This window comes from Manduca sexta, chromosome 11 (genome assembly GCF_014839805.1).
Source record: "Manduca sexta isolate Smith_Timp_Sample1 chromosome 11, JHU_Msex_v1.0, whole genome shotgun sequence".
NCBI lineage: Eukaryota > Metazoa > Arthropoda > Insecta > Lepidoptera > Sphingidae > Manduca > Manduca sexta.
The window spans coordinates 9301162-9327939 of record NC_051125.1 but is presented as its reverse complement, the minus strand read 5'-3'; the positions used below and the strand labels follow the sequence as shown (position 1 = coordinate 9327939).

Genomic DNA, 26778 nt, shown 5'->3' with positions numbered 1-26778 from the left:
GGCTAATACACACAGGTACATGTGTGTTTTACTACATCGGAATTGTAGGTATATAATTTACTGTCATCGCTTATTTATTTGCGGTCATTCTTTTCATTTATTGATTCCTTTTTTTTTTATTGTAATGATAATATTATATAAGCGATATAAAGCGCTTATTATAGGTGTGAATTATGGATGTTTAATATTTACTGTATTCGTTTTGACAATTATCTAAAGATGAATTAATAGAAAATACAACTTGCTTGTAAGTTGTATTTCTGAATTAGGTATGTATGTTTGCATGTATTATATATTTTATACATAAATACAATGAGCTCCGCCTGCATTAATTATTGTGAATCAGTCCGAAACCACATCACGCGCGAAATTAACGATATTAATTTCACGTAGTTCAAGTTAATAACAATTTATTACTTTGTGACACTTGAAACTGTTGCAATGAGTGGCCTGAATGCCTTATAATTTAATTACGAAAAGCACGGTTTGAAACGACCGAAACTTATTCAGTCATTTTATTATTAATAATTTTATCTGGTTTATTTCTTTGCGGTTTGCAATTTTTATTAGATCACATTCTGTTGACTTATATTATTATAATTGTAAGAGATTTTGTAAGCTTCCATTTTCGATACCCGTAATAAATAAAAATCCGAAATTTCGTTGACGTTCAAGATCGGTCATAATTTTTCAAACAGCAGTACGATCAGTCTACAACAGGATTTTGTTTCTTACTTTCTCGTTATAGCATCCTTTAGGAGTCATTCACCACACCTTGACAAATTATTGAATCATTGTATAGGGTTAGTTATACATTTTGAGGCAGCGCTCTATTTTGATAGAGCGTTAGCCCGTTTGAAAGCGTATTTAAATATTCAAAATAATTTGTTAAAGGGAATCGTAAAATGATTGTTGTTTTTGCATTGGTATTTTTATTAATTATATTTTCTGCAATTGTAGAAAAACGTTTTATTTAATGTGGCTAATATCCACCCTCAGTTCCTCTACTGTTTTACCGACAACAAAGACTGAGTAACTAACTAGTTATTTGTGGTAAGTGTAAATAACTTGATTAATACAAAAAACCTACTGTTTTACCAGCCTACCGACCTGCTGTTTTTAGTCTAAAAAAAAGAGTTATATAAATAGTTCGTTGATCTTTAGTTTGAAAAACTCAGACGCTCTTTAGAACTTAGATGGTCTTTTCTGCTCTACCAGACGCCCTAACACTGGTACTTTATTAGCGGATTAAGCCTTTCACAGTTCATCGCACCATCTTTCAAAGGACGTCTCATTGTACCTTTAAATCTAGACCACTTTTATCTGAAAGGTTATTTATTCTTAGCCCCATAAGGTCTTATATAATTATCTCGGTAAATGAACAAATATATTGACAGTATATCATGGTTAAAAAATAGCATACCTTTAACTGTACAAAGGTACTATACATTTACTACAGGACATAATAAGACTTAACATCTCATGTCTCAGGATGGCGAGCGCGGTGGAATACCAAACAATACTTTGTAATTCAATGCGTTGGATGGTGTTTCTACTGTTTATGGGCGGTCGTATCGCTTACCATCAGGCGACCGAAAAGCTCATCTCGTCATTGAAAGCAGTAAAAAAAATCTATGTTTTTTTGTCTATTTGCCCTGAAAGTAATCGTTACTACATTGATTTTCAAATTCTCCACAGAGGAATTTTTAAATAAACGTTTTCTGGCAAAACCACTCCTCGCTCTGATAATAATTAAATGAAGATGACTTCAACATGCCTCAGTTTATTTATGAACAATCATAATTGTACCTAACCTCATTCTTAAATCAATGCAAATACATCCTTAATCCTGATGTAAATTTAATTTAATAATAATCCGAGCGAACAGTAACACCGATTAAATAATGTTAGCTTAGTTAAATTAGTTTCGCGATAACAGCACAACTAATATTGACAAGTTGTGATTGGATTTTGATACATGTTTGCAATATTGTTTGTATTACTGTGTGGTTATGATTGATAATTATTTTTATGTTTACGCGAATGAGATAATGGAATAAAACTATTTTCGGATTCGAATGTTTTTTTATTTTGTAGTTTCCTCCCGTTTCGAAGACTGCAGACTTCATGGTCACAAGGGGATTAAGGTGTTGGTTGTCCGACAAATCAAAGTTACAATATCTACCTGTATTTTACAATTGTAGCATATTTTTTTTTAGCTGTTGACGTTCCTATCTACGCAGAACGAGCTCTCAGTGACTTGAGGTCTGACAGCCGGTCTTTTGAGTTCCGATTTAATTAAATGTAAGTTGTTGACAATTATCAGGATTTTTTAGATAGCGAGGAAGATTCAATCGTTTTACTTTTGCAGTCGGTTGGTGGTACTCGGTTTTGACCGCAGAATTAATGTATGGATTGGCATGGTGATAGTTTATATGAAATTAAGCTCCCATGAAAAAGTCCGGCTGAATAGATGCCAGTGTAATGTCTATTCCTGCCACCAAGCACTATGCAAGCATTATTAAGTTGCGTTTTGGGGAACACGGTAGCCAGTGTAATTAGTTACTGGATTATATTGACATAGGTAATGTCTCAGAGAGACGAGTGCAAATTCAATAAAAAAATAAAAGAAGTCATGTCACCGTACATTTTATTTTAAAACCTCTATGTATGCCATTAAGATCTTTTATCCTATACATTAGATGTGTATCTATAGAATGGATAACGACCTTTTCTAATATTCAGTAAGCGTACATCAAGCTTGGATGGATAAAGGATGAAATCCATGTACCCGTGGAATTATTCTCCTAGTTTTATATCAGATTTGCTTAATGAAATCTCTAGTTTTCATCCTTGGTAATTGCTTTGAAATATAGTCCCATGTTAGTTCATAGAATACAAGCAATATACAATACACAAAATAAACTCAACAAAAACACCATAGAAAAGGGAACGGGAAGAATAATCCGCAATTTCTTTTACTTACATGTCAGTATTTTCAGTTATTTCGGTTTAAAAATTAAACTACTGAACTGGTTTTAAAAATATTTGTTTAGGACTATTTTGGAAGTATATTTCTAACAAAACAAGAGTTTTCCAAATTGGTTTATAATATATTACTGAGTTCTGAGGTAACAATATAAGAAAAACTCATCGAACTAGGAACCTTTTTTGGAAATCGGTTAAAGTGAATTCGTATTTTTTTCGCGACGCTTTAAAACTGTAATCTTTGAAGACACATTCCATTTTTTTTTTGTTACGTTTATTAAAACAAAAAACAAATTTGAATCTAGATCCGATAAAAATATAACGCGAACCAATTTTCGGTTGATCGAAAAATCCGATTCAAACACCGAATATTTTAGACGAGCGAATATTCGTAACAAACACATTAACGTTCAAAGGTAATGAAAAAATAACTGACGAACATACATTTATGCATTCGTATTGAAAAGCAAAGTGGTTTTGTGGCAGGCAATATATCGTGGGGCACAATGCGTCGGGTCGATGGCTTAGGTTATAAATTTAGGTTTTACACGTAAATCCTAGTGTTTGATTGGTCAGTGGCGAGTGACTATATATCTTGTATTATGCGACGATCGACGGGGAGTTAGTTTGAACTGCATAAATCGTTTTCGCGGTTAACTGTTCTCGTGTATATTGCAGATAGAATGATTCTATATCGAAATAGAATTAAATAATAATAATATCAGCCCTGTATTATATACTTGCCCACTGCTGAGCACGGGCCTCCTCTACTACTGAGAGGGATTAGGCCTTAGTCCACCACGCTGGCCTAGTGCGGATTGGTAGACTTTACACACCCTTGAAATTCCTATAGAGAACTTCTCAGATGTGCAGGTTTCCTCACGATGTTTTCTTCACCGTTAAAGCGAACGATAATTTCACAAAGAATACACACATGTTTTTTTAGAAAAGTTAGAGATGTGTGCCCTTGGGATTTGAACCTGCAGACATTCGTCTTGGCAGTCCGTTCCACACCCAACTAGGCTATCGCCGCTTATAAATAGAATTATTGATGTTATAATAATGATAAATAATATTATTTCACTTTGAATTCTTTCCAAACGGTAGCTTGGGTCTTGAACCCCACAATCAGAGATTATTCATTGCATATATTTTTAAGATATATTTAAAATAAAAAATAACTTTTACAAAGAGAAATCAATAATATAACTGCCGTGTATTACGTACTTACATTATTAAGAACAGTTAATTTAAAAAGTTATTCAGAATCTTGGTTTCTTTGAGCGGCTATGTTTAATTAACTTGTCAGAAACTACGATATCAAATCGTTTCTTTTACTGACAGAACTATTCGTACGTACCAATTTAGGTATACAGTTTCAAAACTTACAGAACCTACGCAGCTCAATTTCTACACCATTTTCAAAGGAAAATACTCGTATACCAAACACGTTTGGGCCCTAAACAGTCTGAACGTAATACATGTATTCGAAATAGACAGTAATCGAAATACACTTTCTTTAACAGCTGTGAGAACAGGGCACGAAGGGCCAACGTTTATTAAATACAATGTAACATTGAAGCCTGGGACTTCGACAACGGAATATGGATAAGGTTTAGGCCTGTTTAAATTATAAAACCCTTACGCGGTTTCAATCTGTGTAGTTAATTCACCCGTTAATATAAATCGTATATTAAAGCAGGGGTAATTGAAAATAGATTTAAAATGAGTTATGTTTTTTTTAACTGCCCCGATGCCACTCTAATGTAAACACTTTTATCACGCATGTTGCAGGAATAATCTGGCTTAGTTTTTATAATCGGGTTTTGACTTGACGTTTATCCCTATAGGAAGTCTAATTATGAGCAAATCGTAAAAAATCCCACAAAAATACTTTAATTAAAGTTTTTTTTTGTAGCTTATAGCTTGGGATTGTATACTATATGGCCTGATGCTAAGTGATGTATGTGGTCTACGGTGGAGCACGCTTGCCTAGATGATACTTATTCACTCGTGACTTGAAGATGCTCACGTTATAATGATATAATTTATTTTAATATTCTCAGTAACTAGTTAAAGCTATCTTCAAAATAATGAATAGTATACTGGACATATGGAATTACTGTTCGCCCGCTATGTTGACACATTGAAATAGTGATCAACAGAACTCCCCATCTGGTATAACGTGAACTATTTGACAAGTCAGAAGCTACTAGGTTCATAAACGTAGTTGTATAACAATAGAGAGCATTTGTCCAACATGTCAGGGACAATAGCTAGTTATTATGTAAGCCATCGACCGTGAAAACTGAACGCTTAGAAGCTAACGATACATGTACAAAATGCCACGTCAAAACCTCGTCAATACATTAAATAGAACGGTTAATGGCTTCCTGACGAAAAGCCGATTGAAAACTCCATAAGACTGCGAATTATTAAATTGATAGGCTTTTAAATAAAGCCGATGTCCTTACTGGACTTTTGTTCTAAAATGACCCCTAAAATCGCGTTCACGAAATATTTAAATTAAAAAGTTGACAAACACCCTCGGTATGACACACCGATTTTAACCTTAGGGATCGCTCCGCCCCCCCCATAAAAAGGTTCGATTCGTCGCTTCACCCTTGTTCTTCCCCCCTCCCGACGGGGGATGAGTGTGCGCGCGCATCCAAAATCAATACGGTCCGCGTTACGCACAAACATACGAACGATAGAGATGTCATAGTTTTGTCGATAATTACATGGACTCGTTGAATGATATTTCGACAAATAATACATTTTTGAAGACGTTTTGGGTCATTAAGTATTTTGAAGGTTTCAGTATTTGAACAATGATGATTTGATTATAGCAGATTATATAAAATATTTTTTGTAGTTTATCTTTGGTAATAAAAGATAAATAACATTGTTTTCTATATTATTATATGGATTTTCCACATCAATTTCTTAATGGTCATAATAAATTTTCAAAATTTTTTGTTAGCACATTATATTTTCACATGTTACATCTATCTATAAAAAATATTGGAAATACATTATATATCTAGTATATAGAATGCTTACAAGGTAAATTAACCAGGTTCTCAGGAGTAATACCAATAGAAAAACGACATTAATAACCATCATGTTGCATTTCATATGATATATGAGTTTGTAGAAATATGAGAGTATTTCATATCTTAAAACTAGTTATAACATTAACATAAACATGGATAACCAAATAAAACAGTAATAGATACAACTTAACCTCAAATCAATAAAGTTTTTCTACTTGAAACGAAGCGCACTATCAATTAACAGCCTTGTAGTAGTCGCTGGGGATCAAATTATCGACACGCAGACCTCGACCCCGGAGCATCCCTAGAGACAAGTGACTACGGAGCATGATTAATTATAACAAAATTCTTGAATTCCAACGACAATCCCCCGTATTTTGAATTTGTAATCGGTCGATTTGTGTATTTGAGATATTAAACGTTTCGACTTAAGTTATTCTCGTATTGTTTGAAGAGTAAATACTTTTTTACAGTTAAGAATGAATGTGAAATATATTTTTTATTGTTTTAAAAAAATAAGAAGTAATAATATTGTATCCTTGTCTTATTAGAATTAAAAATTAATTACAGTTTATTAAAATCATTTACAGACTTTTAAACATAGTACTTACTAAATAAATCTAAACCTTGAGATATGTATCATCTCTCAAGTTTTAAAATACTAAAAAAAATATAATGAAGTATTGATTGTACCGTAAATTACGATGTAGACCAGAAAACTGAAAACAAAAATTTTACTTTCCAAATTTTTACGGCTTCAATTTACAGAGCCTAAAGTTCGTTTCGTAGAATTTATATTTCCTGAAACGCAATGACATTAGAGGAGACAACGCAATCCGAAGGATATCAAATTGGGCCGTTTTTTGTTATTTTAATCACGTCTTCGGTAGCGAGTGCTCGTCCCAAATTAATTGGATTTTATGGGATCGTTGGCAATATCCCTTATCGTTTGTTTTCAAAAGTCAACCGAAAGTTAAACATCAAATGAGATTATGTTTACATGGAGCATTCCGTTGTCGGCAGTGACGTCGTTTGCAATAATTATTTATATGTAGACTTTTTTGTAAGTGTTCAAAATCGATACGGTATTATGCTGCCGATTCTTTAAAAAATCAACATTAAATTACAATTATCTTAGTACGAGTAAATCATTAATATATGATTTAAGAATAGCTGATTTTTTATCTCCCTAAATGCTGTTTACTGATAATTTTAAAACACGATTAGGATTTGCAAAACTTTCCTTATTTTCTATACTAAATTCTATACTTCCCAGAGCGTTTACTATTTATTACCTCTTAAAGATACACAAAATAACGCAATTGCTTTTTTCTATAGAAACACCTTTATTATCTTAAAACCGAATAGTTGGAAAAATGGGTGACATCAATTTACGTTGGCTACTCTAGCCTTCGGATTATCCGTGATGTAACATCGCTCGCTGGCACGCTTACAAATAAAGTGGTTAAAAGTGAATTTACTCTGTGTACTGCGAATATTGTTATTTAGCTGGACAGTGTTATTTGACTTTAGGAAGATAGAAAAAATGTACCTATAATAGAATCAATGATGTACATGTGTTTTAGCAAAAGTGAAGAACGTTGATAATAGAATTCAATTTTGGGATGCTATTGAATAGACGTAAGTAAAAAAACGGTTATAAAAACAATTTTCACGCTACGTAAACAGCAAAATGAAACTAAGGATAAAATGCAAGTTATTCCAAAATGGAATTAATAAATCTGCTGCTTGATAGATGGCTTCTTAATTGTTAGTTGTTTCCGAAGCCTATGAAGTTTTGATGGCGCTCTGCCAGTTCCGGCAAGCTGCGCTAATGGAGACGACGTACCTATCGGTGCTATAGTTGTAGCCAAGTATAGCAATTATTTTGAAAGCTGTAAGGGTTCATCCACACCAGAGATTTACGAGCGTGTTGCGTGAGGTGATCACAAAACGCTCGCGGCGAATGCACAGCGGGTTTCAAACGTGTTCGATGCAAAATCATAGTATATACTGTGCTGTTTTCCTTTTTCTATTGGCACAATCGCAACAAACGCTTTGAAATTGCCGTGTGTTGAGAGCTCGTCCTCAGCCCTCATTATTTGGCTCTCTTGACACACGCTCGCAAATCACTCGTATGAATGGGCCCTTATGCAGCTTAGTCTTATGCAGTGAAAAAGGTTATGGTAACGTCGTGAAAATGTTAACAAACAAGCAACAACTCTGCATTAATTTCCCTAGAGACTTACTTCTAGAATAAACCTAGACTCCATTTTAAATCTTAAAATAACTTCACCAGAGAATTAGCTCAGAACTTTATCCCTGAAGCCACAGTCCTTGAACACAGGAACTTACGCTCCTTTACATTAGTAACGTTAATAGCTTTTGTTTAACACTAGGTACACACCCTCAGTGATTCAGCACAAATTCCTTCACTAGATGAAGATTTCCCACTCAACGTACTAAATGAAAGTCACGCTCTGATGGGCTAGCAAACGTTGGAGCGAGTTCAATCAATTGATGACTCGGCTTCATATCGTAATAACAGATGCCGCAATGGCAAATCCCTGGCAATTGGAGAGGATTACTCGAAAGTTAATTTATATTAGTATGAACTTCTGAAGTAGCTGATCCATCGTTGTAGATTGAGCGTATTTATACAAAAACAAAAGATTTGATTTCATTCAAAGTGTCGGAAAGTAATGCCTCAAAACGATAAGAGCTTTTGTATTGTTATTTACTGATCTTACAGTTTTATACGTGACAAAGATTGTTTGAAATATCTCAAAAATTTGACGCCGTGCTACGGTTTTATATTGATTTTTATAGAACTGTTCACATTGAAGACGCCGTGCAGAGAATTCTAACCACCGCAAATAATTCCCATTTTAGTTTCGTTTTAAAATGATTTGTGTGGCTCATAAGTTTTTCCTATGCATGCATATAAGGAGGTATTCATTAGACCCTCTGTAATTCTTTTAGTAAAATCACGTTTAACTCTGTAAGTATTTGAACATTTCCAAACGGAATCTCCTACCGCGCCATGTGTAAACCACAGTATAAGCATGCAGAAATTAATAGGATAGTCTTAGGTGTTAGAACTTCGTCGCCCTTCCCAAGTTTGTTGTTAACTTGTGTCAACTCTACACGTCGCGGCTCCAAACTTCGCTGAGACAAATACCCCAATGATAGAAAATCGATATCATACGTGCCGACAAGGGATGGTGTTGTGAAAGGCCGCCTTGATCGAGGTAGATTTAAGTCTTATTTTAAGGGAAGGAATTGAGGGTGAATGAAAGGATTTTGTTGTCAGTATTCATAGAAGGATTTTAAATTCGATATTTCTGATAACGATAGAAGAATAAAAACTTTTGGAAAGAATAGACACTGCCAACAAAATAAAACTATAATAGAGTAGACTCTGTTGTATAAAGAAATGCTGCATTATGGATATCGCAATACTCACTTCGCAAGACGAAAAATATTATTCCAGTCTTGACAATTCCATTCATTCTCAAAATATGGTTTATATTACTGAAAGTACGTAAAAAATGAGCCTAGACGTCCAAAACAGCATATTTTAGCATATCAAGTGCGCTTTCAAAATTCTCTTTCATTGCACCACTCTTTTATAGTGTGACGTCGCCGTCAGTTTTGAGACTTTGTCCCTTGTGTTTTACACTTTTAACCAAAAGAGAATCCACGGTTAATAAGCTACAAGAAATGTCAGTCGTGACTTCGCAATGTAAGAATAATTAGGTACAGTTGAAGGATGTATTTACATTGTGTTGGTGGCATATTGAACTTAAAATATTTTTTATCGATATGATGTAATTGTTTTACTTTTTGTTTTCTGTGAAGTTAAAAATTCAATGCAGTTGGCGTTAGGAATACCTAGTTGAAGTCTTATTCTATCTTCTCTTATATCACTGTAGCGTGAGGTTACTGCAATTTTTTTTTTAAATATTAGATTTAAATAAACTTAATTTAAAATGTCAGTAACACACGGTACAGAAACCTTGTATAAACCTACCCGAGACTCCATAAGACTACATATTTTAAATGCTAGACTTTGTAAATCATAATTTTGTTTCATAACTACATATAGGCTATGATCATAGAATTTAATATCAAAACTTGCCTGCAAAATCTGCCAATCATCACAGTCGCTTCATCATCATATTAAACTCCGATGATATATCTTAACAGCGGATGATTCCCCATTAATCGCTATACAGCGCTCCATATCAACAATTACCGTATTTTAGACCATTTTTTCCACCCCCGACGTTAGATAATCTGATCAGTATCCCCCGGAGTTCACAATGGCCAATAATTGACATGGCCAATAAATATTTACGGAGTGGCCGGACGGATTTATTGACAAGCTCCGGCGGGCGCAACGTGAAATATGGCCAAGTTAAAGTAAATTATGTGAGTGTTTACCGAATAAATTGTTTCTGCTTACAGATCTTGTATTAAAATGTCAAATGTTTAGGGGTAATGTGCGGATTATTTACTATTACTTAGTTTCTAATGTTGATTTGTTTGTTTGGTGGTTAGAAATATTGTGATGGAGACCTAACCACAGTAAAAGTATTTAAGTTTTTGGCACTTTTGGGTATAGTTTTGATATAAAAGCGGACATGTAAATTTTACGAATAACATATTGCACGTGTTTTTAAATCAAGTGAAATATATTTTGTTCTTTAAAAACATTTGTCTAAGGACTTCGAGTACAGTGAGTTACGTCTAAATTGTAATATTAAAATATCGAATATTAACAATTAATATCTGATTTATAATCCCTTAGTTTTAAAACCAATTACAAAACCCCCGTCTCCTTGAAAGTAAAAATAGTTGGTCCTAAATCAAACCTTTCCGCCTCAACCTTTAAGGATCCAAATATTCAAACTTCAAACGTCTAAATTTCTTCTAACCTATACTCGGTTACACAAACTTGGCACACATTAACATGACAAGCACGTTTAGTCTAACGCCTTCTTAGCTTCAATATGTAAATACGACTTTTTCCCGACATTCAAAGAGGGAGACAAATGGTCCTCCCGTCAAGTCACTCCGTCGGCCATTTATCACGAGTATAAGAAATCTATAGGTAATCTGCGAGACCGCATTCATGAACCTTACACGGCAAGTTTCTTTAGCATTGTATGTTTAAAGCGGTGCGTAAAGGCATAAGTATTCTTTGTATGTCTAGTGGTTACTGTTTTGTAGATTTGAGAATTGAAAAAATCTTCAGAATTTTATTACTTATGGTGTGTTTATTTATTTTTAGAAGTGTTGTAATCACAATTGAGTGTCTTACTTGCCGTGTAAATCGTGGGTGATTAATTAAAATTAGTTTGGTTTAAGTTAAAATATCTATAACACCAAATTATACTTTTCCTTTGCAAAATGTTTTGTTCCCACTTATAGACTTAAACTTGTACATAACAATAACATGAGCATTTATAGTACATTTAGCATTCATCGCCAACTTCATCATATCTTCATTATTTGCAAATATCCAGCGCCACAAAACATTTTTAATATACCAATTTTTAATTTCGCTTGTCGAGTACATACATATTCATTTTCGCCCGAGGAACGTGTAAAAAGAAGGCGAGCTGCTAAGAGCGTTTAAGTGCAGCGCGACTCTGGCCGACTGTGACAGATGGGGCGGTGTTGCCAGAACAGTCTTCAACTTTCGTCCACTTGTTTATGGAGACAAATTGTGTTTAATGGCCTTTTGTGAGGAATTATTTTGGCTAAGTATTACCGATTGTCTTTTTGAGTCCGTTTGATTTATTATCAGTCGGCATATTTGAAATGTTACTTTGTACATTGTTAATTAGTAGGGTTATAATTAGTCTATATTTCGCTTTTGTTTCACATGGTACGTTATTTGTAGTTAAAAATTATCGCGTAACAATAATTTATATCATAAGTTAATGAAACACGTTTCAAAACAAGAGAAAACAAACAGGCACGAGCTTGCAATCTGTGTTATTTAGTTTATTCATAAATGCAATACATTTTCTAGCAGTAAACTAAATAATAAAATGTAATTTCCATTTTATTTACCTCATTCACAGGTAACTAAGTTTACATCTCAAAGAATAGGACTCTAGCGAATCTAGGTATTTAGTTTTGAACTGGCGAATTTAATTAGCAACCACTAAGAAGACTTCCATAGTTATTAGCAACCTTGTAGTTCGGTTCGCGCTTACGAGCGTCTTTGCAGGTGCAATTTACATACATTAGCATGAATAAGTTTGCTTTTGATTTTAATTTGTCAGCGGACTTCCGTAGCCCGTTTTAAGTCCTGTAAGTTTAATGGATGCCAAAGTGTCTTTTGGTTGTGTCGTGTTCAAATTGATTTAAATTACATTCAGTTATTTTAGGTGGTTACTTGAAATGCTCATTGGCATGAGATTTGACTTTTACCCATTTTAATTTAAGTTCTGTAGTTTTGTCTGACAAAATCTGAGATTTATTTTGAAAAAAGTAACGTAAACTCATTATAAAGTGAATCTACAATTGAAACCTAGCAATGAGAATCATTGTGAGGTAAAATTTATGTCCACCTGTTAAAATTTTGGTTTTTAAAGATATCTTCGTTAAATATCTCCAGATTGGTTAAAAAGTTTTAATTTTAAATATTTTAAACAACAGTATCCACAAAATAATTAAAATGTTGAACAGAGTTACGAAGATGATGATAACAAACTTCCTTTTCAATATAAACTTCGATCTAAAGTCGCATTAATTGAAACATATTCTTCGTAAACACAATTTCTTTGGAATTTACAGATTGTTAATTATACCAAGAAGTTATGAAATACATTGTTGTAATACTTTAATATTAACAAATTCATTACGAATGTGGCTTCTTCGTTATTACAGTCGACAAAATAAATTTGTATGGAGGTTTAGAAGCTGTTATTCATTAAAATTTATTATAATAGAATAATTGAGATAAATGAATAAAGCACGTTAGTGTACCTACGTTCAAATCTCTTTTATCATGTTAAGTATTTTATAAAACAAATACTCGAATTGCAATTAATACGTAAAGTAATAAGTTCCATTTATTTACTCCAAAACCAAACATGAAAAAACAAATGGAAAAATTTCTTCAATTAATTAACTCAATCGAGCTGAGACGGTTCAACAGATTCTCATTAATATTCCAATTACAATAGCACACAAGAAAAATAAACAAACACACTCGAGATAAATGCAAAACGCCATTTACGCAATTCAAAAGCTTAAGACCGTGAACAAAGCAGTGTAGTGTAATAAAAAACTTTTTTAATTCCAGTATTGTTATAAATTACGTTAGGTCGGCGTTTTTAATGCCAGTTGGCAACATTTCAACATGGCCGTGTCGCCGCAACATTTGCTACAATCCTTAAATTGTCTGCTCTAAGCTATAGGTACACTATGTTTCTTCAGTTAACTAAGTATTGCTTTGAAACGATTATAATTATTGTTCGTAAGACTTGAGTAAATGCTAACAATAATAGTTTTAGTTAAGAAATAATGCTAGACAATCTAAAAGCAGTAATTGATGTTGTCTTTCAGCGAGTTAATAAATAGTAAATAAATTAGAACTTACAAAACACAGAACATCATACTAGATGCGAAAATAATGCCATTTAAAAGGATAGTTAAAGCCAGCGCAGAACAAGTTGACCAAATAAACCAAGTATTTGAAGTCACAACTTTAGCAATATCGGGCGCAAGCGGTGTGTTGCGGTGGTCGTCCCCAGAGCGCTTTGGATACAATATTAAACAGCTACCGACTTGTAACTTTAACTCTTTTCTTGCTCAACAACTTCTTTCGCATTGAAAGTTTCGCTCTACGACTTTAAAGGTTCATTTATATTTAAACCTGTTAATTTTATGCTTGGATCTCGTGGTGTTTGTATTTGAATTCGTTGGAGTTCTGCTAGTTCTAGAATTCTATGGTGACTAGCAAAATTTTCATCTCCATTTGTAAGCGCTAACTGACTGACTTTTCTAAAAATCATGTGTGTATTCTTTGTGAATTTATCGTTCGCTTTAACGGTGAAGGAAAACATCGTGAGGAAACCTGCACATCTGAGAAGTTCCTCTGTAGGAATTTCGAAGGTGTGTGAAGTCTACCAATCCGCACTAGGCCAGCGTGGTGGACTAAGGCCTAATCCCTCTCAGTAGTAGAGGAGGCCCGTGCTCAGCAGTGGGCAAGTATATAATACAGGGCTGATATTATTATTAAGCGCTAAGAGTAAAATATTAAAAATAATATTGTAAGTTAACATTTTTACGTTATTTTCGTGTTAGAATTTATATTTGTTCAAATTCCAAAAAGGCAGAGTAATAATATTAAATCAACTTTAACCATATAATATAAACTATCAAAATACATTAGTTTAATGCAATTAATATGGTTGATCATGTCATAAAATGTTATAGATTATAAGTAATAAATTCTGCACGCTCGACTAAATCGTGTAACACTAAAAGCTTTATTACAAGGCTCTTAATCGAGTTATTAATCATTTAGTAAGTTAACGAGGATCGTAAATCGTTTTAATCATTTCTGTTTTACCACATTCACTTGTGTTTGTCCCGTCTTCGCACGAATGATTGGTTATTTGTAGCTATTACAGTTACGTTTCTTTGACATAAATGTCGTCTATTGTGTTAAAATCAAACTCTTCCTATGTTAAGTAACTTAGAATAGTTGTATGTGTTAAATAATAGATTAGAGTTTCACTATTGAGTCCATGATAACATGCATTAAAACTTAAAATAATATCCTCCAAGCGCACCTATATTTAGCAGATAGCTGTCGTTATACATTGGAGGCAAAATTTGACTAGCAAGTCGATAGACACGGGTTCCTATCCTAGATTCGTTACATTAAAATTCAATTATACATGAAAATTTTATGTTAGTAATACTTGAAAATGGAACCTATGATTTATTTTGTTTCACAGTAAATTTCATACCTACCTCAGAATGCAAGTAAAATTGATAAAACTGACAAATATTAGTACTCAATTAAGTTTTTCCTGAGATATTCAAAATATTTTAGCAGAAGAAATATATTAAAATCTCCCATTTAACAAACACGCTGTATAATCCACACTCATAAAATATCGACATGAAAGCCTTTAATTCAATGATAGTACGCTACAGTTTATGTATAAAACTCAGCGCGCTACCAGAGTTTGCACTTAGACGTGGACTTAGTAGCGCCGCCCGCCCTTGTTTACAGTTTGACGACAAGTCGCGAAATGAAACACCCTGTATACAGAGCATACATTGTCTGTGTCGGGATTTCCTGCTTTGAAGCAAAATTTGGTATTGATTTTTAAGCATTATTTCTTTTTAGGTACATTTAATATCATCAGCATTGAGGAGAGTATTAGATAGGAGTTTTCAATAGACAATTTAATATTAATTTAATACATTTTAGCTCAAACAAAATGCCCTAAATTCGCAGTTTAGTTACTAGCTATGATCGTCGTTCAAACTTATCCAACTCCATTGAAACGCGGCAAGTACAACATTTGTGATTTATCATCACAAATTCATATTGTAAGATCGAAGACGGAGTTTCTTGTCAGCGGCGCGCTAACGATCCAAGTTTGTACAATTTGGAGCGTCTAAAACACATAACTAATATCATCCAGGGAACTGCACAGTTAACAATCATTGTAGATTTACGTAATCGCGATCGGATGGATACAGTTTTTGTCCTTCTAGACAATATTGTGAAAAAACAACAGCCTGTATATAGAGGATTGAAGTAAATTATAAGCACTATTACATTTATCATAGTGATCAATATTAGTTTGCTAGTAAGCAGTATAATTTTGTAATATTTGGAAGCTATGAAGTGAATGAAACTTTTTTGTGGTAGCGTATTACAGATAAAAAGTTATCAAATAATTTTTACGGAATAGCTGGTAGGGAACGATAAAATTTTAAATAATCCCGTAAATTTCGCTTTCAGTGCTCTTAAAAATAAATGATGCAAGAGTCAATTAATTTTTCGACTAGCGAGAGCAATTTAAAAGCGCAGCTCTAGCGATTTGAACGCTAAACATTTTAAATGGACCGTAAAAATATTAAACGCTGTTATTTACTCCCATCAGAAATGTAGAAATGCATTTCAATTCGAAATTCAAATAATTGTTATTGAAGTACTGCGTTCAGAAAGATGAGAAGTTTATTTCATTTCATTGGTACTTGATAGACCGACGTTAGCCTAGTTGGGTGTGGACGGCCATACCGAATGTTCGCTGGTTAAAATCCCAAGGGTACAAACCTCTGATTTTTCTAAATTATCTCTTGCTTAAACTTGCATGGCTGAGAAGCTCTCTATAGGAATTTTGAAAATGTGTGAAGTCTACCAATCCGCTCTAAGTCAGCGTGGTGGACTAAGGCCTAATCCCTCTCAGTAATACAGGAGGCCGGTGGCCCAGCATTGGGATACTATATAATACAGGGCTGATATTATTAAAATTATTATATATCTACAAAATTACAATTAAATATGGAATAGTTAAATAGCAATTGCTGTGTGTTTTACTTACGCATTGTTCTACAGATCTCTTGTACATAAACGTATAAAGGTGGCACAGAAATGTTTGCAATGAACCACTAGTATTTGCAAGTGGGAAGTTCTTAATTAACAGTTAGCAAGTCTAGTAGTCTGTAAGTGGTGCCGGAAGAGGGGGGGTACTTGCGAGTTGTTCTGTTAAGTGGGAGGTGGGGGAATGGTAGCCTGTAGTAGATTGGGCGAATGTCGTGGCTTATGGCAACATTGAAATTTTTTACATATTTTGGGATAGAAAGAAAGTCATGATGAATACTTTTAAGACAGATTAGTTAATATTTGGATATATAGCTGTAACCGAAATAGGTCCTAATTTTATTCAAAGTATTGTTGAGAAAAGTATTGCTTAAGGAGCTGTTTATTTATTTTTAAGTGATATTAAATGATATTTAGGCTTTTCTCAGTATTCGCCCGGAGTTTGGAATTTCTGTGATGTGTTTTTTTTTATAATGTAAATTGTAAACGAATAAATAGTAAAGAGTAATAAAATTAAACTAATTGATAAAATTTGAGTAGGTACCCACCTAATCAGAGGAAAAGTTAAAATTAACAGCTGACGAAACAACTTTATGATCCTCTCTTCACATAAAAGCAAAAAGAAAAGGCAACTATGCGGCCCTTAAACTTTACCATCAAAGCAATGGTTAAAGAAAGTGTAAATTAACCAAATTGTTTGTACCAACTATTTCCTAACTTAAAAGTAATAATGAATTTCCACAACCGCTCTCGTTAAGTATACTCTCTAATTTTGTTTACATTTTATAAGCCAGTGGAAGTCGCTAAATATAAAATAGCTTGAGTTTACGTTACAAAAGTCAGTGGAAATACAAGTTGAGTTGTAGGGGGCTGTGGTTGAAATAATACTTTAAAAATACCGGTCTTATAATTTTCTTCCTGTTGGGTTTTGGCCTCTAGAAATGAGAAGCATTATTGTTTCGCTCCTTTCGTTAGTATATTATGTAGTGTCTCCTTGTTGGGTATGGTCTTTCTGTAATAATGACAGGGATTAAGTCTTCCTTTCGTCGGCCTTGGGTATTTCGCACTAAGCAGATATTTTGGCTAGACATACGTCGGAATATGGCGAGGGTCGGTAAATGTTCTCCTTATGCTCAGCATGTATATGATCTTCGTATGTTCGTAGCGAACACTATGTGATGTTAATCGTTAGCGACTTATGTCCTAACTATATTGCTCATATTTCCGACATATTGCTTTCTTTTTGAGAATTACCCCATTTCTTTTAGGAATCTTCGATTTGGTTTCTGTTTAAGGGTATATTTTTCATAATTAGACTTTGCAGTTGAAAAGTGCTGCCAATGGGAAGAACTGTAGAAATGAATATAATATAGATTGATCTATTGGAGCGGCCCGCATCCGGCTCCTGCGACTTTTATAAGTTCATCTATCTACGTCGTGGGTGGACGTCCGACGCTGTTGGTGGTCGATCTGAAAATGTTTAGGGGAAACCTGCACATCTGAGAAGTTCTCTATAGGAATTTCGAGGGTGTGTGAAGTCTATCAATCCGCACTAGGCCAGCGTGGTGGACTAAGGCCTAATCCCTCTCAGTAGTAGAGGAGGCCCATGTTCAGCAGTGGACATGCTGATGGATGATATAATATAGAGTAGTTATGCATACTTCACCGATGCCGAGAATACGTGGTTGATGAAAACCTACCAGTCATTACAATTAATGGACACGTAACCACAGTGTAGGCAGTATGGTTAAATATTGCATGACATGCACGTAAAAGTCTATAACTTCGTGCTACGTGAGAGGAATATTTTGTTATTGCGCTCTTAACAATGTTTCGTTTCATATTTAATAATGCATTTAAGGCGCCGAAATAGTCTATGCAGGTGTAGTTTATTAAATATGCCTTTTAATCCAGTACCTGCCTCATAATAAGATAAAGGCCTTTTTTATTGTAAGGGCCGTTGTAAGACACGATCAAAATAATTCAAAAGCTTAGCTTATATAGTTTTCTTTCTAAGTATTAATTAGCATCTATAGATAGTTATATCAAAATATTAAACAGTATTTTTTGGCTGTTTTACGTCAATGGCCCTTGAACTTTAATCCTTAAAGCATTAAAACTACCACCTGATCCCATGTATAATTTACATCAATATTCCAACGACACTAAATCCATAATGCATGTTGTACTTTGCTGCCTGTGTTTACAAAACGTCCATTAGTCATATCTATAAAACAGCAATGTATTGTGAAGGTAATGGATATATCGCGAAAGGGTGGCGCTACATAATGGGTTTATTCCACTTTGTTTAATCGAACGGGCGGTCAATACATTTTTTAGTATATTGTATTTTCATATTTTAGTTATTGCTTTTTGAATTGAAATATGCTCCAATATTTATTCATGTAAAAAGGTCCTTTAATATTTTAAGACAATAAGCGATAGTAGCTTCTATTCTAGCCTTTTACCCCGAAGGGGTAGAGAGAGCTATAACCATGGCCCCTACTTTTCGCCGTGTGTGTTCCATCCTATGATGTTGAGGGACGAGTCTATCGCCATATCGGGCTACAATATAGCTAGAAACTTAGAGTAGAATATATAAAAAACTAGTGATAAGTAAAAGCTAAAATAACATAAGGAAAGAGAGTACCTACTAAGTATATTTGATAGTACAAAATCAAATTTTCGTTGAGTTGAGACATATATTCTATTAATTGTGTATAATATGTTTCCTACGGACTTCAAAACGATCGGAGTGATTATGGACAGTCCTGTCGGTGACTTTTCTCGTAAAAAAACTACATTTCGCACATTGGATGAGGAAATGCTCTGCGAAAGTTTTTTGTAGCATCCAAAAGTCTTTATTGACACAAACGGACACGAACTTAGGAAACTTTATACAATTAGACTTGAAGATAATTCTATTCTGGTTCGGATAAAGGAAAAGAAAATTCTAAGGCGACCGAATGGAAAAATATATTCGGTTTTTCCTGCTAAAGTTACGCAAACATGTATTTTCTTTGTCATTTGTTTTGATGTGGCATTTGTAGTTCTAGAATATTCGTCATATTTATACAGGGTCCGGACATTACGTTAATAAATGAAACTCACTGCAAATTGACTATGAAAATACGACTAAATTGATATTTGCGTTTAATTAAAATTGCTTATATTTAGCAATTAAATACTTCATATAACAAAGCCAGTATCAAAATTTCTATTCAATAAGATGAGAGTGTTTTTTGCACTCCAGTTCGTTGACCCGTCCTCAAGTTGTTCTGTTGGTAATGTCTGAAAGTTACGGAGCCGACTCCCCGCCAGTCTAGACACACCTGACAGCTCGTTCTGGGCCCGTCTTGAATTATCTTTCTATTTTACAACGAATTTAATATGTTTATATTGTCTACAGCAAGGGGGAAAGGATTTCGTTCACGCTTGATATATATTGATATGAATCAGAATCGGAACTTTGTGTTACGTTATGTTGAAGTATTACGCTTTAGAGATGTATATTGAAATGAATCTAAAGCGGGACACCGTTATGTTGAAGTGTTAACTCTTGACGAAACTTATAATATTAAGCAGTATCTAAAACGGTTATATGAAACTTCACGGGTTTTAAAATTAAACATTTTTTCTGATTTTATCGCGATTTTTCATTTTAATATTCTCCCGATGTTTAGATGACTTTGCAGCCTTAGTGGTTAAGGTGGGAACTGAGGTTGGATGACCAACACAGTGCCTCCCGTGACCTCGAAGAGTAAAATCCGAAAAATAGTTTAATTTCAATGTCTCACATTCGCGTAAACATAAGAAAACATTAAAGAGTACGGGCTTAATAATTAGAATTCGTTGCAATAAAAAATTAGGTCTGATGATTTTATGGCTCTTGACTTTATGATTTAGCTAATGATGATGCCAACAATCCTAGAGTCAATCTCTAAATTCTCAAAGCACCGGCGTCTACCAATAGACGATATAAAAAAAAGAATGAGCATAAAATAACATTATCTTTTTATTCCACAGGCCAGCAGCGGCGCCGAGCCCCAGGTGGCTGTCCTCTGCGAGGCGGGCAGCACCTACCACCCTCAGTACATGTCCGCCGCCGGCCGGTGGACGCCCGACCTTACAACCAAGCCCCACAACTGCCTCAAGGACAAGATGGAGATTCTCGACTACTGCAAGAAGGTATGACATTATATATTTATGAGAAGTTGTCTATAAATTTGCACTGAGATTATTAACTGTTATATCATCGTTAATTTGCTTGAACCACATTGCAAATATTTAAACCAAAAATATATTTTTTCATCAGATAATGTAGTAATCTCAATAATTTATCTTTAAAACACTAGAAGGGCTAGATTAAGGTCACGAAACCAGACATTTTCCTGTTCACAAACGCTCATTTTAGATAACCACAGACTAAGCGACGCGTCAAAGCGTCACCAGCTAATATTGGCAAGAGTAGCATGTTCATGCAACATCGGTTACAAATCATTAGCCGCTTGTATCCACTGTCGGGGCTGTGGTTGTTTGCTCTATTATCGGGCCTACGTAATTTGCGCCTGGCAAATTGAGTCCCCTAACATTATTACAGCCGGCTTCCATTCTGCACATATTGAATTTAGCTCGGCAATTGGCTTCTAGAAAGTTCCAAAGCTATTGCACTTTAACGATAAAATTCCGGGCTTTGATTAAAATTATGAAGGAGCAAATGAGTTCAACAGTATCGGATTACGGTTAGTTTACTTTTTATAGGATATGAAGGTTTACTATTAATAGTAGGTATGGTTAAAGAAATTTGTAATTTGGAAACTTCTTATCGTAGTCGTCTGAAGGATTTATCATCGGCTCGTGAAATATTTTTCGAACTTATACGTGAAAGTTTCCAGGATCGAAGCAATATCTTGAAGCTCACACATGTTCCTGTGATATACGAAGTTGTACGTGTTGTATGGACAAAACAACAAATTGAGGAATCTAGTTCGATATTGGCAGTTCTGTCGTACATTTTGATCGTAGATGTTAGACTTCGAAATTCGAACTATAATCGAATATTCTGAAGAAGTTTTTACTTTAAGTACCCTATAAGATAAGGTTGGGGATTATAAACTTTAAAATTTAAGTATTTAAAACAAAAATAGACAAGACGGATTTTAACTTCACATTAATGACACTAAAACGATGAGTTATAATCTCCGTATGGACATAGCTTCAATTACATCAAGGAAGAGGCAATTTTGCTGAACTTAAAATTATCGTATTAATCATTTTAGAGACAACAAAGAAACTCGTGACCCTTTCAACGGAAGGCCGTGATGTTAAACTTCTGCTGTGTCCCCAGCGACAGACTAAGCAGAATTTGTGACTAATCTCATTACCATCACTTAGCAGCCAATTTACGTTATAAAGCCGTCTCATGGGAACAAAATTTCATTATTCGTGCCCCGAGATTATTCGTGTCTTTCTTTATCTTCGACTGAGCTCTTAACCTTAATTTTTGATACGGAAAGATAATATTTCGATATTTTTATTATTATAATTCCAGGCTTAGTTTTTTTATAGATTCTTCTTGTCAATTCTCAAGGTTCTCTCAACAGCTTTTACTTTACGGCTTTTGATTTGTAACTGTAAGAATAATAGAATAACTTGATCATCATCATTGCTTAGTTGCTAGCAGCTCGCCTCTATCAAAGGAAAAATGGTAACAACAAGCGTATTTCGAGGTATCATTCGAGGTATCAGGGGTGATTCTAAACCACATTGTCATGTTTATTCATTTACATAGGTTTACCCGAGCCACGATATCACTAACATTGTCGAAGCTTCCCACTACGTGAAAGTAAGCAACTGGTGCAAGCTGGGAACCAGCAACGCTGCCAAGTGCAAGGTCACCAGATGGGTCAAGCCTTTCCGCTGTCTCGGTGTGTATAATATTTGCTTTGATTGGAATGTCATTTGTATCAGGAGGTACTTACAGTTGTTAATTCCTAAATGTGTCGATTTCTGTAGATAGGTGTACCTAATGCATGCCTAAAGTATGTAAAACGTTCGTTCGATTCATCTTCAACTTTACAGTCTTTGTTATAAGAAGACTCAAAATATAATATTACAGTAGATAAGTTACATTAGAAGTATCCTATGTTTATTTTCAAGTAGATTTGTAATCAATAGAATAGTTAATGAACTACTTTCAAATGAAAAGGCTAAGCTGATTTCAGACTAGAAAGATATTCACAAATCGTGTAAACAAAATATCAATGACGACTTTATTCGATTCAGTTTAAGATTATCGTTGTTTTAAACCCACAATATATTGAAATAATCCCGAATCTACAAAGAGCGTTTGGTGGCAGAAGGTCCATTCCAATCGGATGCGCTGTTGGTGCCTGAGAGCTGCCTGTTCGACCACATCCACAACCAGAGCCGATGCTGGCAGTTCGCGCGGTGGAACGCTACTGCCGGCCGCGCTTGCGCTCAACGAGGACTACGGCTCAGGACCTTCGCGATGCTCCTGCCCTGCGGAATCAGCTTGTTCTCTGGCGTTGAGTTTGTCTGCTGCCCAAAACATTTTAAGGGTAAGTACAGTATTTGATGCTTATCGTGAATGTTAACTCTCATATAGTTTCTTTGAAATGGTGAATAGATGTTATGTTGCACATATTAGTCCTGATCTCTTCACGTGTAGATAATTAAAAATTGAACACTTATAACCTAATCAAGTGTTTTTATAATGATCTAATTCTTATTCCACTTACCCAATAATGCTAATAGATTTTCGTAAGATGGAATTTGATTGAGTTATTATGGCTGAATTATTATGTTTACCAGAAAAATGATTTTCAGGAGTTGTTATATCAATTATTTTTATTTCAGAAAACGTAAAGATGCACAAACCCATGGATGTCGGCGTACCAGTCAGCCCTGGTGGTGAGGACATGCTGGCAGCTTCCGCGGCGATGGACGAACGTGATGACGACCTTCTTGATGACGATGATGCTCTTGATGACGATGATGATGATGACACCCTGAACCTTAGCGACGACGACGATGACGATGATGCTGATGACGGTAAGTCATTAACAGTACCTGACGTTATTTACACAAATGCGGGAAAAACTGCTCTTTCGAAGACATTGTAATTGAACGACTTTCAGACAACACAGAAAGGACTGAATACACTATAATGTATTCTTATACTCATAGGTCTATGATTTTAAAATTTATCTCTTTTCTTTTCAATTCATTATATATTAAAAGAAAACTAGGAAGCTCGTGTGTCGGAAGTTATTCAAAAAAAAATCATAATTGGAGAAACCGTTCATATTTCGTCACTACTTTATTCTAGATATGGACGAAGACGAAGACGCGGATCTGTCGAGAGATGACGACGCCGAAGACGACGACTACACCGACGCCGATGACAGCGCCTGGCCACGACCCGAGTCTTCCTCATCACCTTCCACCACCACTTCAACCACTACCACTACCACCACCACTACGGTAACTATACATTTCGTGTCACCATTAGCTGTATATCGTGTAATCGTAGTAACAATTGTATTTGGGGAGGAGATCAGGCTTCCATTTTTCTAAACCTAAAGGATAATATGATAAACTGATGAATGTATCCTTATAAATTAAATTAAAAAAACTCGTCGGTAGGTACAATGCTGGGATTAACAGATATTGTAATATAGTATTTATAAATCAATAACGTTTTTTTAAGGCTTCTACTGCTACCTCGGACCCTTACTTCTCCCATTTCGACCCTCGCACTGAGCACCAGAGCTACAAAGATGCCCAACAACGCCTGGAGGAAACTCACCGTGAAAAGGTAATTCAATAAAATACAAAATTACGAAATAAAGAAACTAATATTTTGAAGTTTAAATTAGTTGCTTTTAAATTATGAAATGTCCAACGCGATCTATAAAAATAATGTAAAAGTCGAGTGATGTAGTTATTGTCTTTGTTTTTGTGACTAGATTACCAAAGTGATGAAGGAATGGTCCGAACTGGAAGACAGGTACCAAGCAATGATGTCCGCTGACCCCGCCGCCGCCCAGACTTTCCGCCAACGCATGACTGCTAAATTCCAGGCTAATGTTCAAGTAAGAAACACTGTTATAAATATAAACACTGTTCAAGTGATTGACTATGCTGCCACAGTTAGCTAGAATTTCTAAATAGTTCGGTATTTATTCCTTTCACTCTTGGATACCAGCCAAGAGTCCTATAATATCTAACGGATAGCAGCTACCGTATACTAGGTATATTTTGTTGAAGGACAGTATACAGGAAAGAAGCTCCATGAAAGTAAATATACAACCTACCTCCCTAAGAGTACGAATACGACTTGAAATTAAACCTAATGATTGGTGTAAAGTTATTTGAAAGTTTCATACAGAAAATATGAAATACGGACGTTAGATTTTCAATATTCTGTCTTATAGTCTAGTAATGGTTGTGCTGTGTATGTCCAGTCTCTGGAGGAAGAAGGCGTGGCGGAACGTCGTCGGTTGGCCGCCCTTCATCAGCAGCGAGTCCTGGCGCACCTTGCTCAGCGACGCCGCACCGCGCTCGCCTGCTATACACGCTCTCTTCGCGACACTCCACCAAATGTAAGTACTTACTTACACTTGCTTATTTCTAAAATTATAATGATGTGTTTCGCTTGAAAAGTAATAAAGTAAGACGTGTTGACTTAATTTGGCTGGTGCGAACTATAGGAAACCAATACATGTCAAGGGTAAGATCCGTATTTAATTCAGAAATGATTATAAAAGTGATTAGTCAGGAAATTATGAACTCCCTATTATGAAGTCTTAGAGAGGTATGCATTACACCACATTTTAAACCCTCTAGAGCTGCTGTCACTAATTTATGTTTATATTGCCTAAGGCCCACCGCGTCCAGAAATGCCTGCAACGTTTGGTCCGAGCCCTAGCTGCTGAACGTAGTGGAGCTCTTGCTGCGTGGAGACGCGCTGCTGCCGCTGGAAGGGAAGCCGCTGCTGCCGAACGTACCAGCGCTGCTGATCGACTTCAGGTAAACTAATTAAGGACGAATTACGTATAGCACAATTTAAACGTTTATGAAGTTTAATTATGTTCATAATCATGTTCAGTTTAACACCTGGTGTTCCAAAGAAATCATGGATCACTATGAAGGACTGGGGAATGTTTTGGACTCCCGATATTTTGCTCACTATACGAAACGCGGCAAGCTATAACTTCATATCGCTTTATTGCGTGACATGTTTAATTCGGTCGACCTATTCATGCTGTTTATTACACACACACACAGTTTTACCAGTTTTTCAACAAACCCTAGATTGCTATGGTTCATGCGAATATTCTAGAAATTATATATTTGTTTAAACATTAGGATGCCGACCGTGCTCTGCAACGTGCCCTGACCGCTCTCCGTCGCCGCCCCCACCTCTATGCCAGCATCGGAACCGCTATTGAAGACTATGTGCAAGTGAGTACTTATAAAATTCCATTTTTATTGTTCTACCATGAGATATGACAAGTTGGTATGGACTTTCCTGATGCCTCTTCTAATTACTTAATAATTAGAAAAAAACAACAACAATAATTAGGAAAATGATGTAGGCCAAGTTCTAGGATCTCATTAATTATATTAATGTACTTCACCATACCTACTTACATTTTCAAATATTAAAAATAAAACAAGGTACTTATGTAGTGCCTATTTTAGGTGTTGATAACGACAACCTTTAAATGTCATTATTTTACAGTCCATGCAATCCAAGGATGACATGGCCGTATCCCTGATGTCGATGACTCCCGAAGCCGAGGAACTGTTGTTAGACCGCATCGAAGCCGAGGTGCAGCGCGAGCAGGCCGCACGCGAACAACTCAGTGTCAAGAGGGACCAGCGCGCCAGGCAACGACAGGACATTCAGAACGAACGGGCTAAGGTAAGTTAACTTAGCGACGATGTTCTTTTCTAAACGTAATAGCGTAAGTGAAACTGTATTATCGAATATCCCTGATTTAAATTATAATAGGGGTTCTTAGAGATAACTTTGGAGTAAGCAAAATCAAATCATAATCATTTCATTTTCTTGACTGAAAAGACAATGATTTTAAAATCCTCGCAGCATCAACA

General features: G+C 35.1%; 1 protein-coding gene across 2 annotated transcripts in view; it reads left to right on the top strand.

Moving 5' to 3' along the window:
- Positions 1-26778, top strand: part of LOC115452680 (amyloid-beta-like protein) — a 126592-nt gene that overhangs the window by 95988 nt on the left and 3826 nt on the right. The window contains exons 2-12 of one of the 2 annotated variants that reach the window (XM_030181281.2): positions 20662-20823; positions 22427-22562; positions 22998-23216; positions 23515-23709; positions 23987-24141; positions 24368-24475; positions 24627-24752; positions 25125-25262; positions 25543-25689; positions 26029-26124; positions 26405-26587. In XM_030181281.2, the coding sequence (XP_030037141.1) occupies positions 20662-20823; positions 22427-22562; positions 22998-23216; positions 23515-23709; positions 23987-24141; positions 24368-24475; positions 24627-24752; positions 25125-25262; positions 25543-25689; positions 26029-26124; positions 26405-26587 (1665 nt within the window). Of the gene's footprint in view, positions 1-20661; positions 20824-22426; positions 22563-22994; positions 23217-23514; positions 23710-23986; positions 24142-24367; positions 24476-24626; positions 24753-25124; positions 25263-25542; positions 25690-26028; positions 26125-26404; positions 26588-26778 lie in introns of both variants that reach the window. The other variant, XM_030181274.2, reaches the window with a different exon arrangement.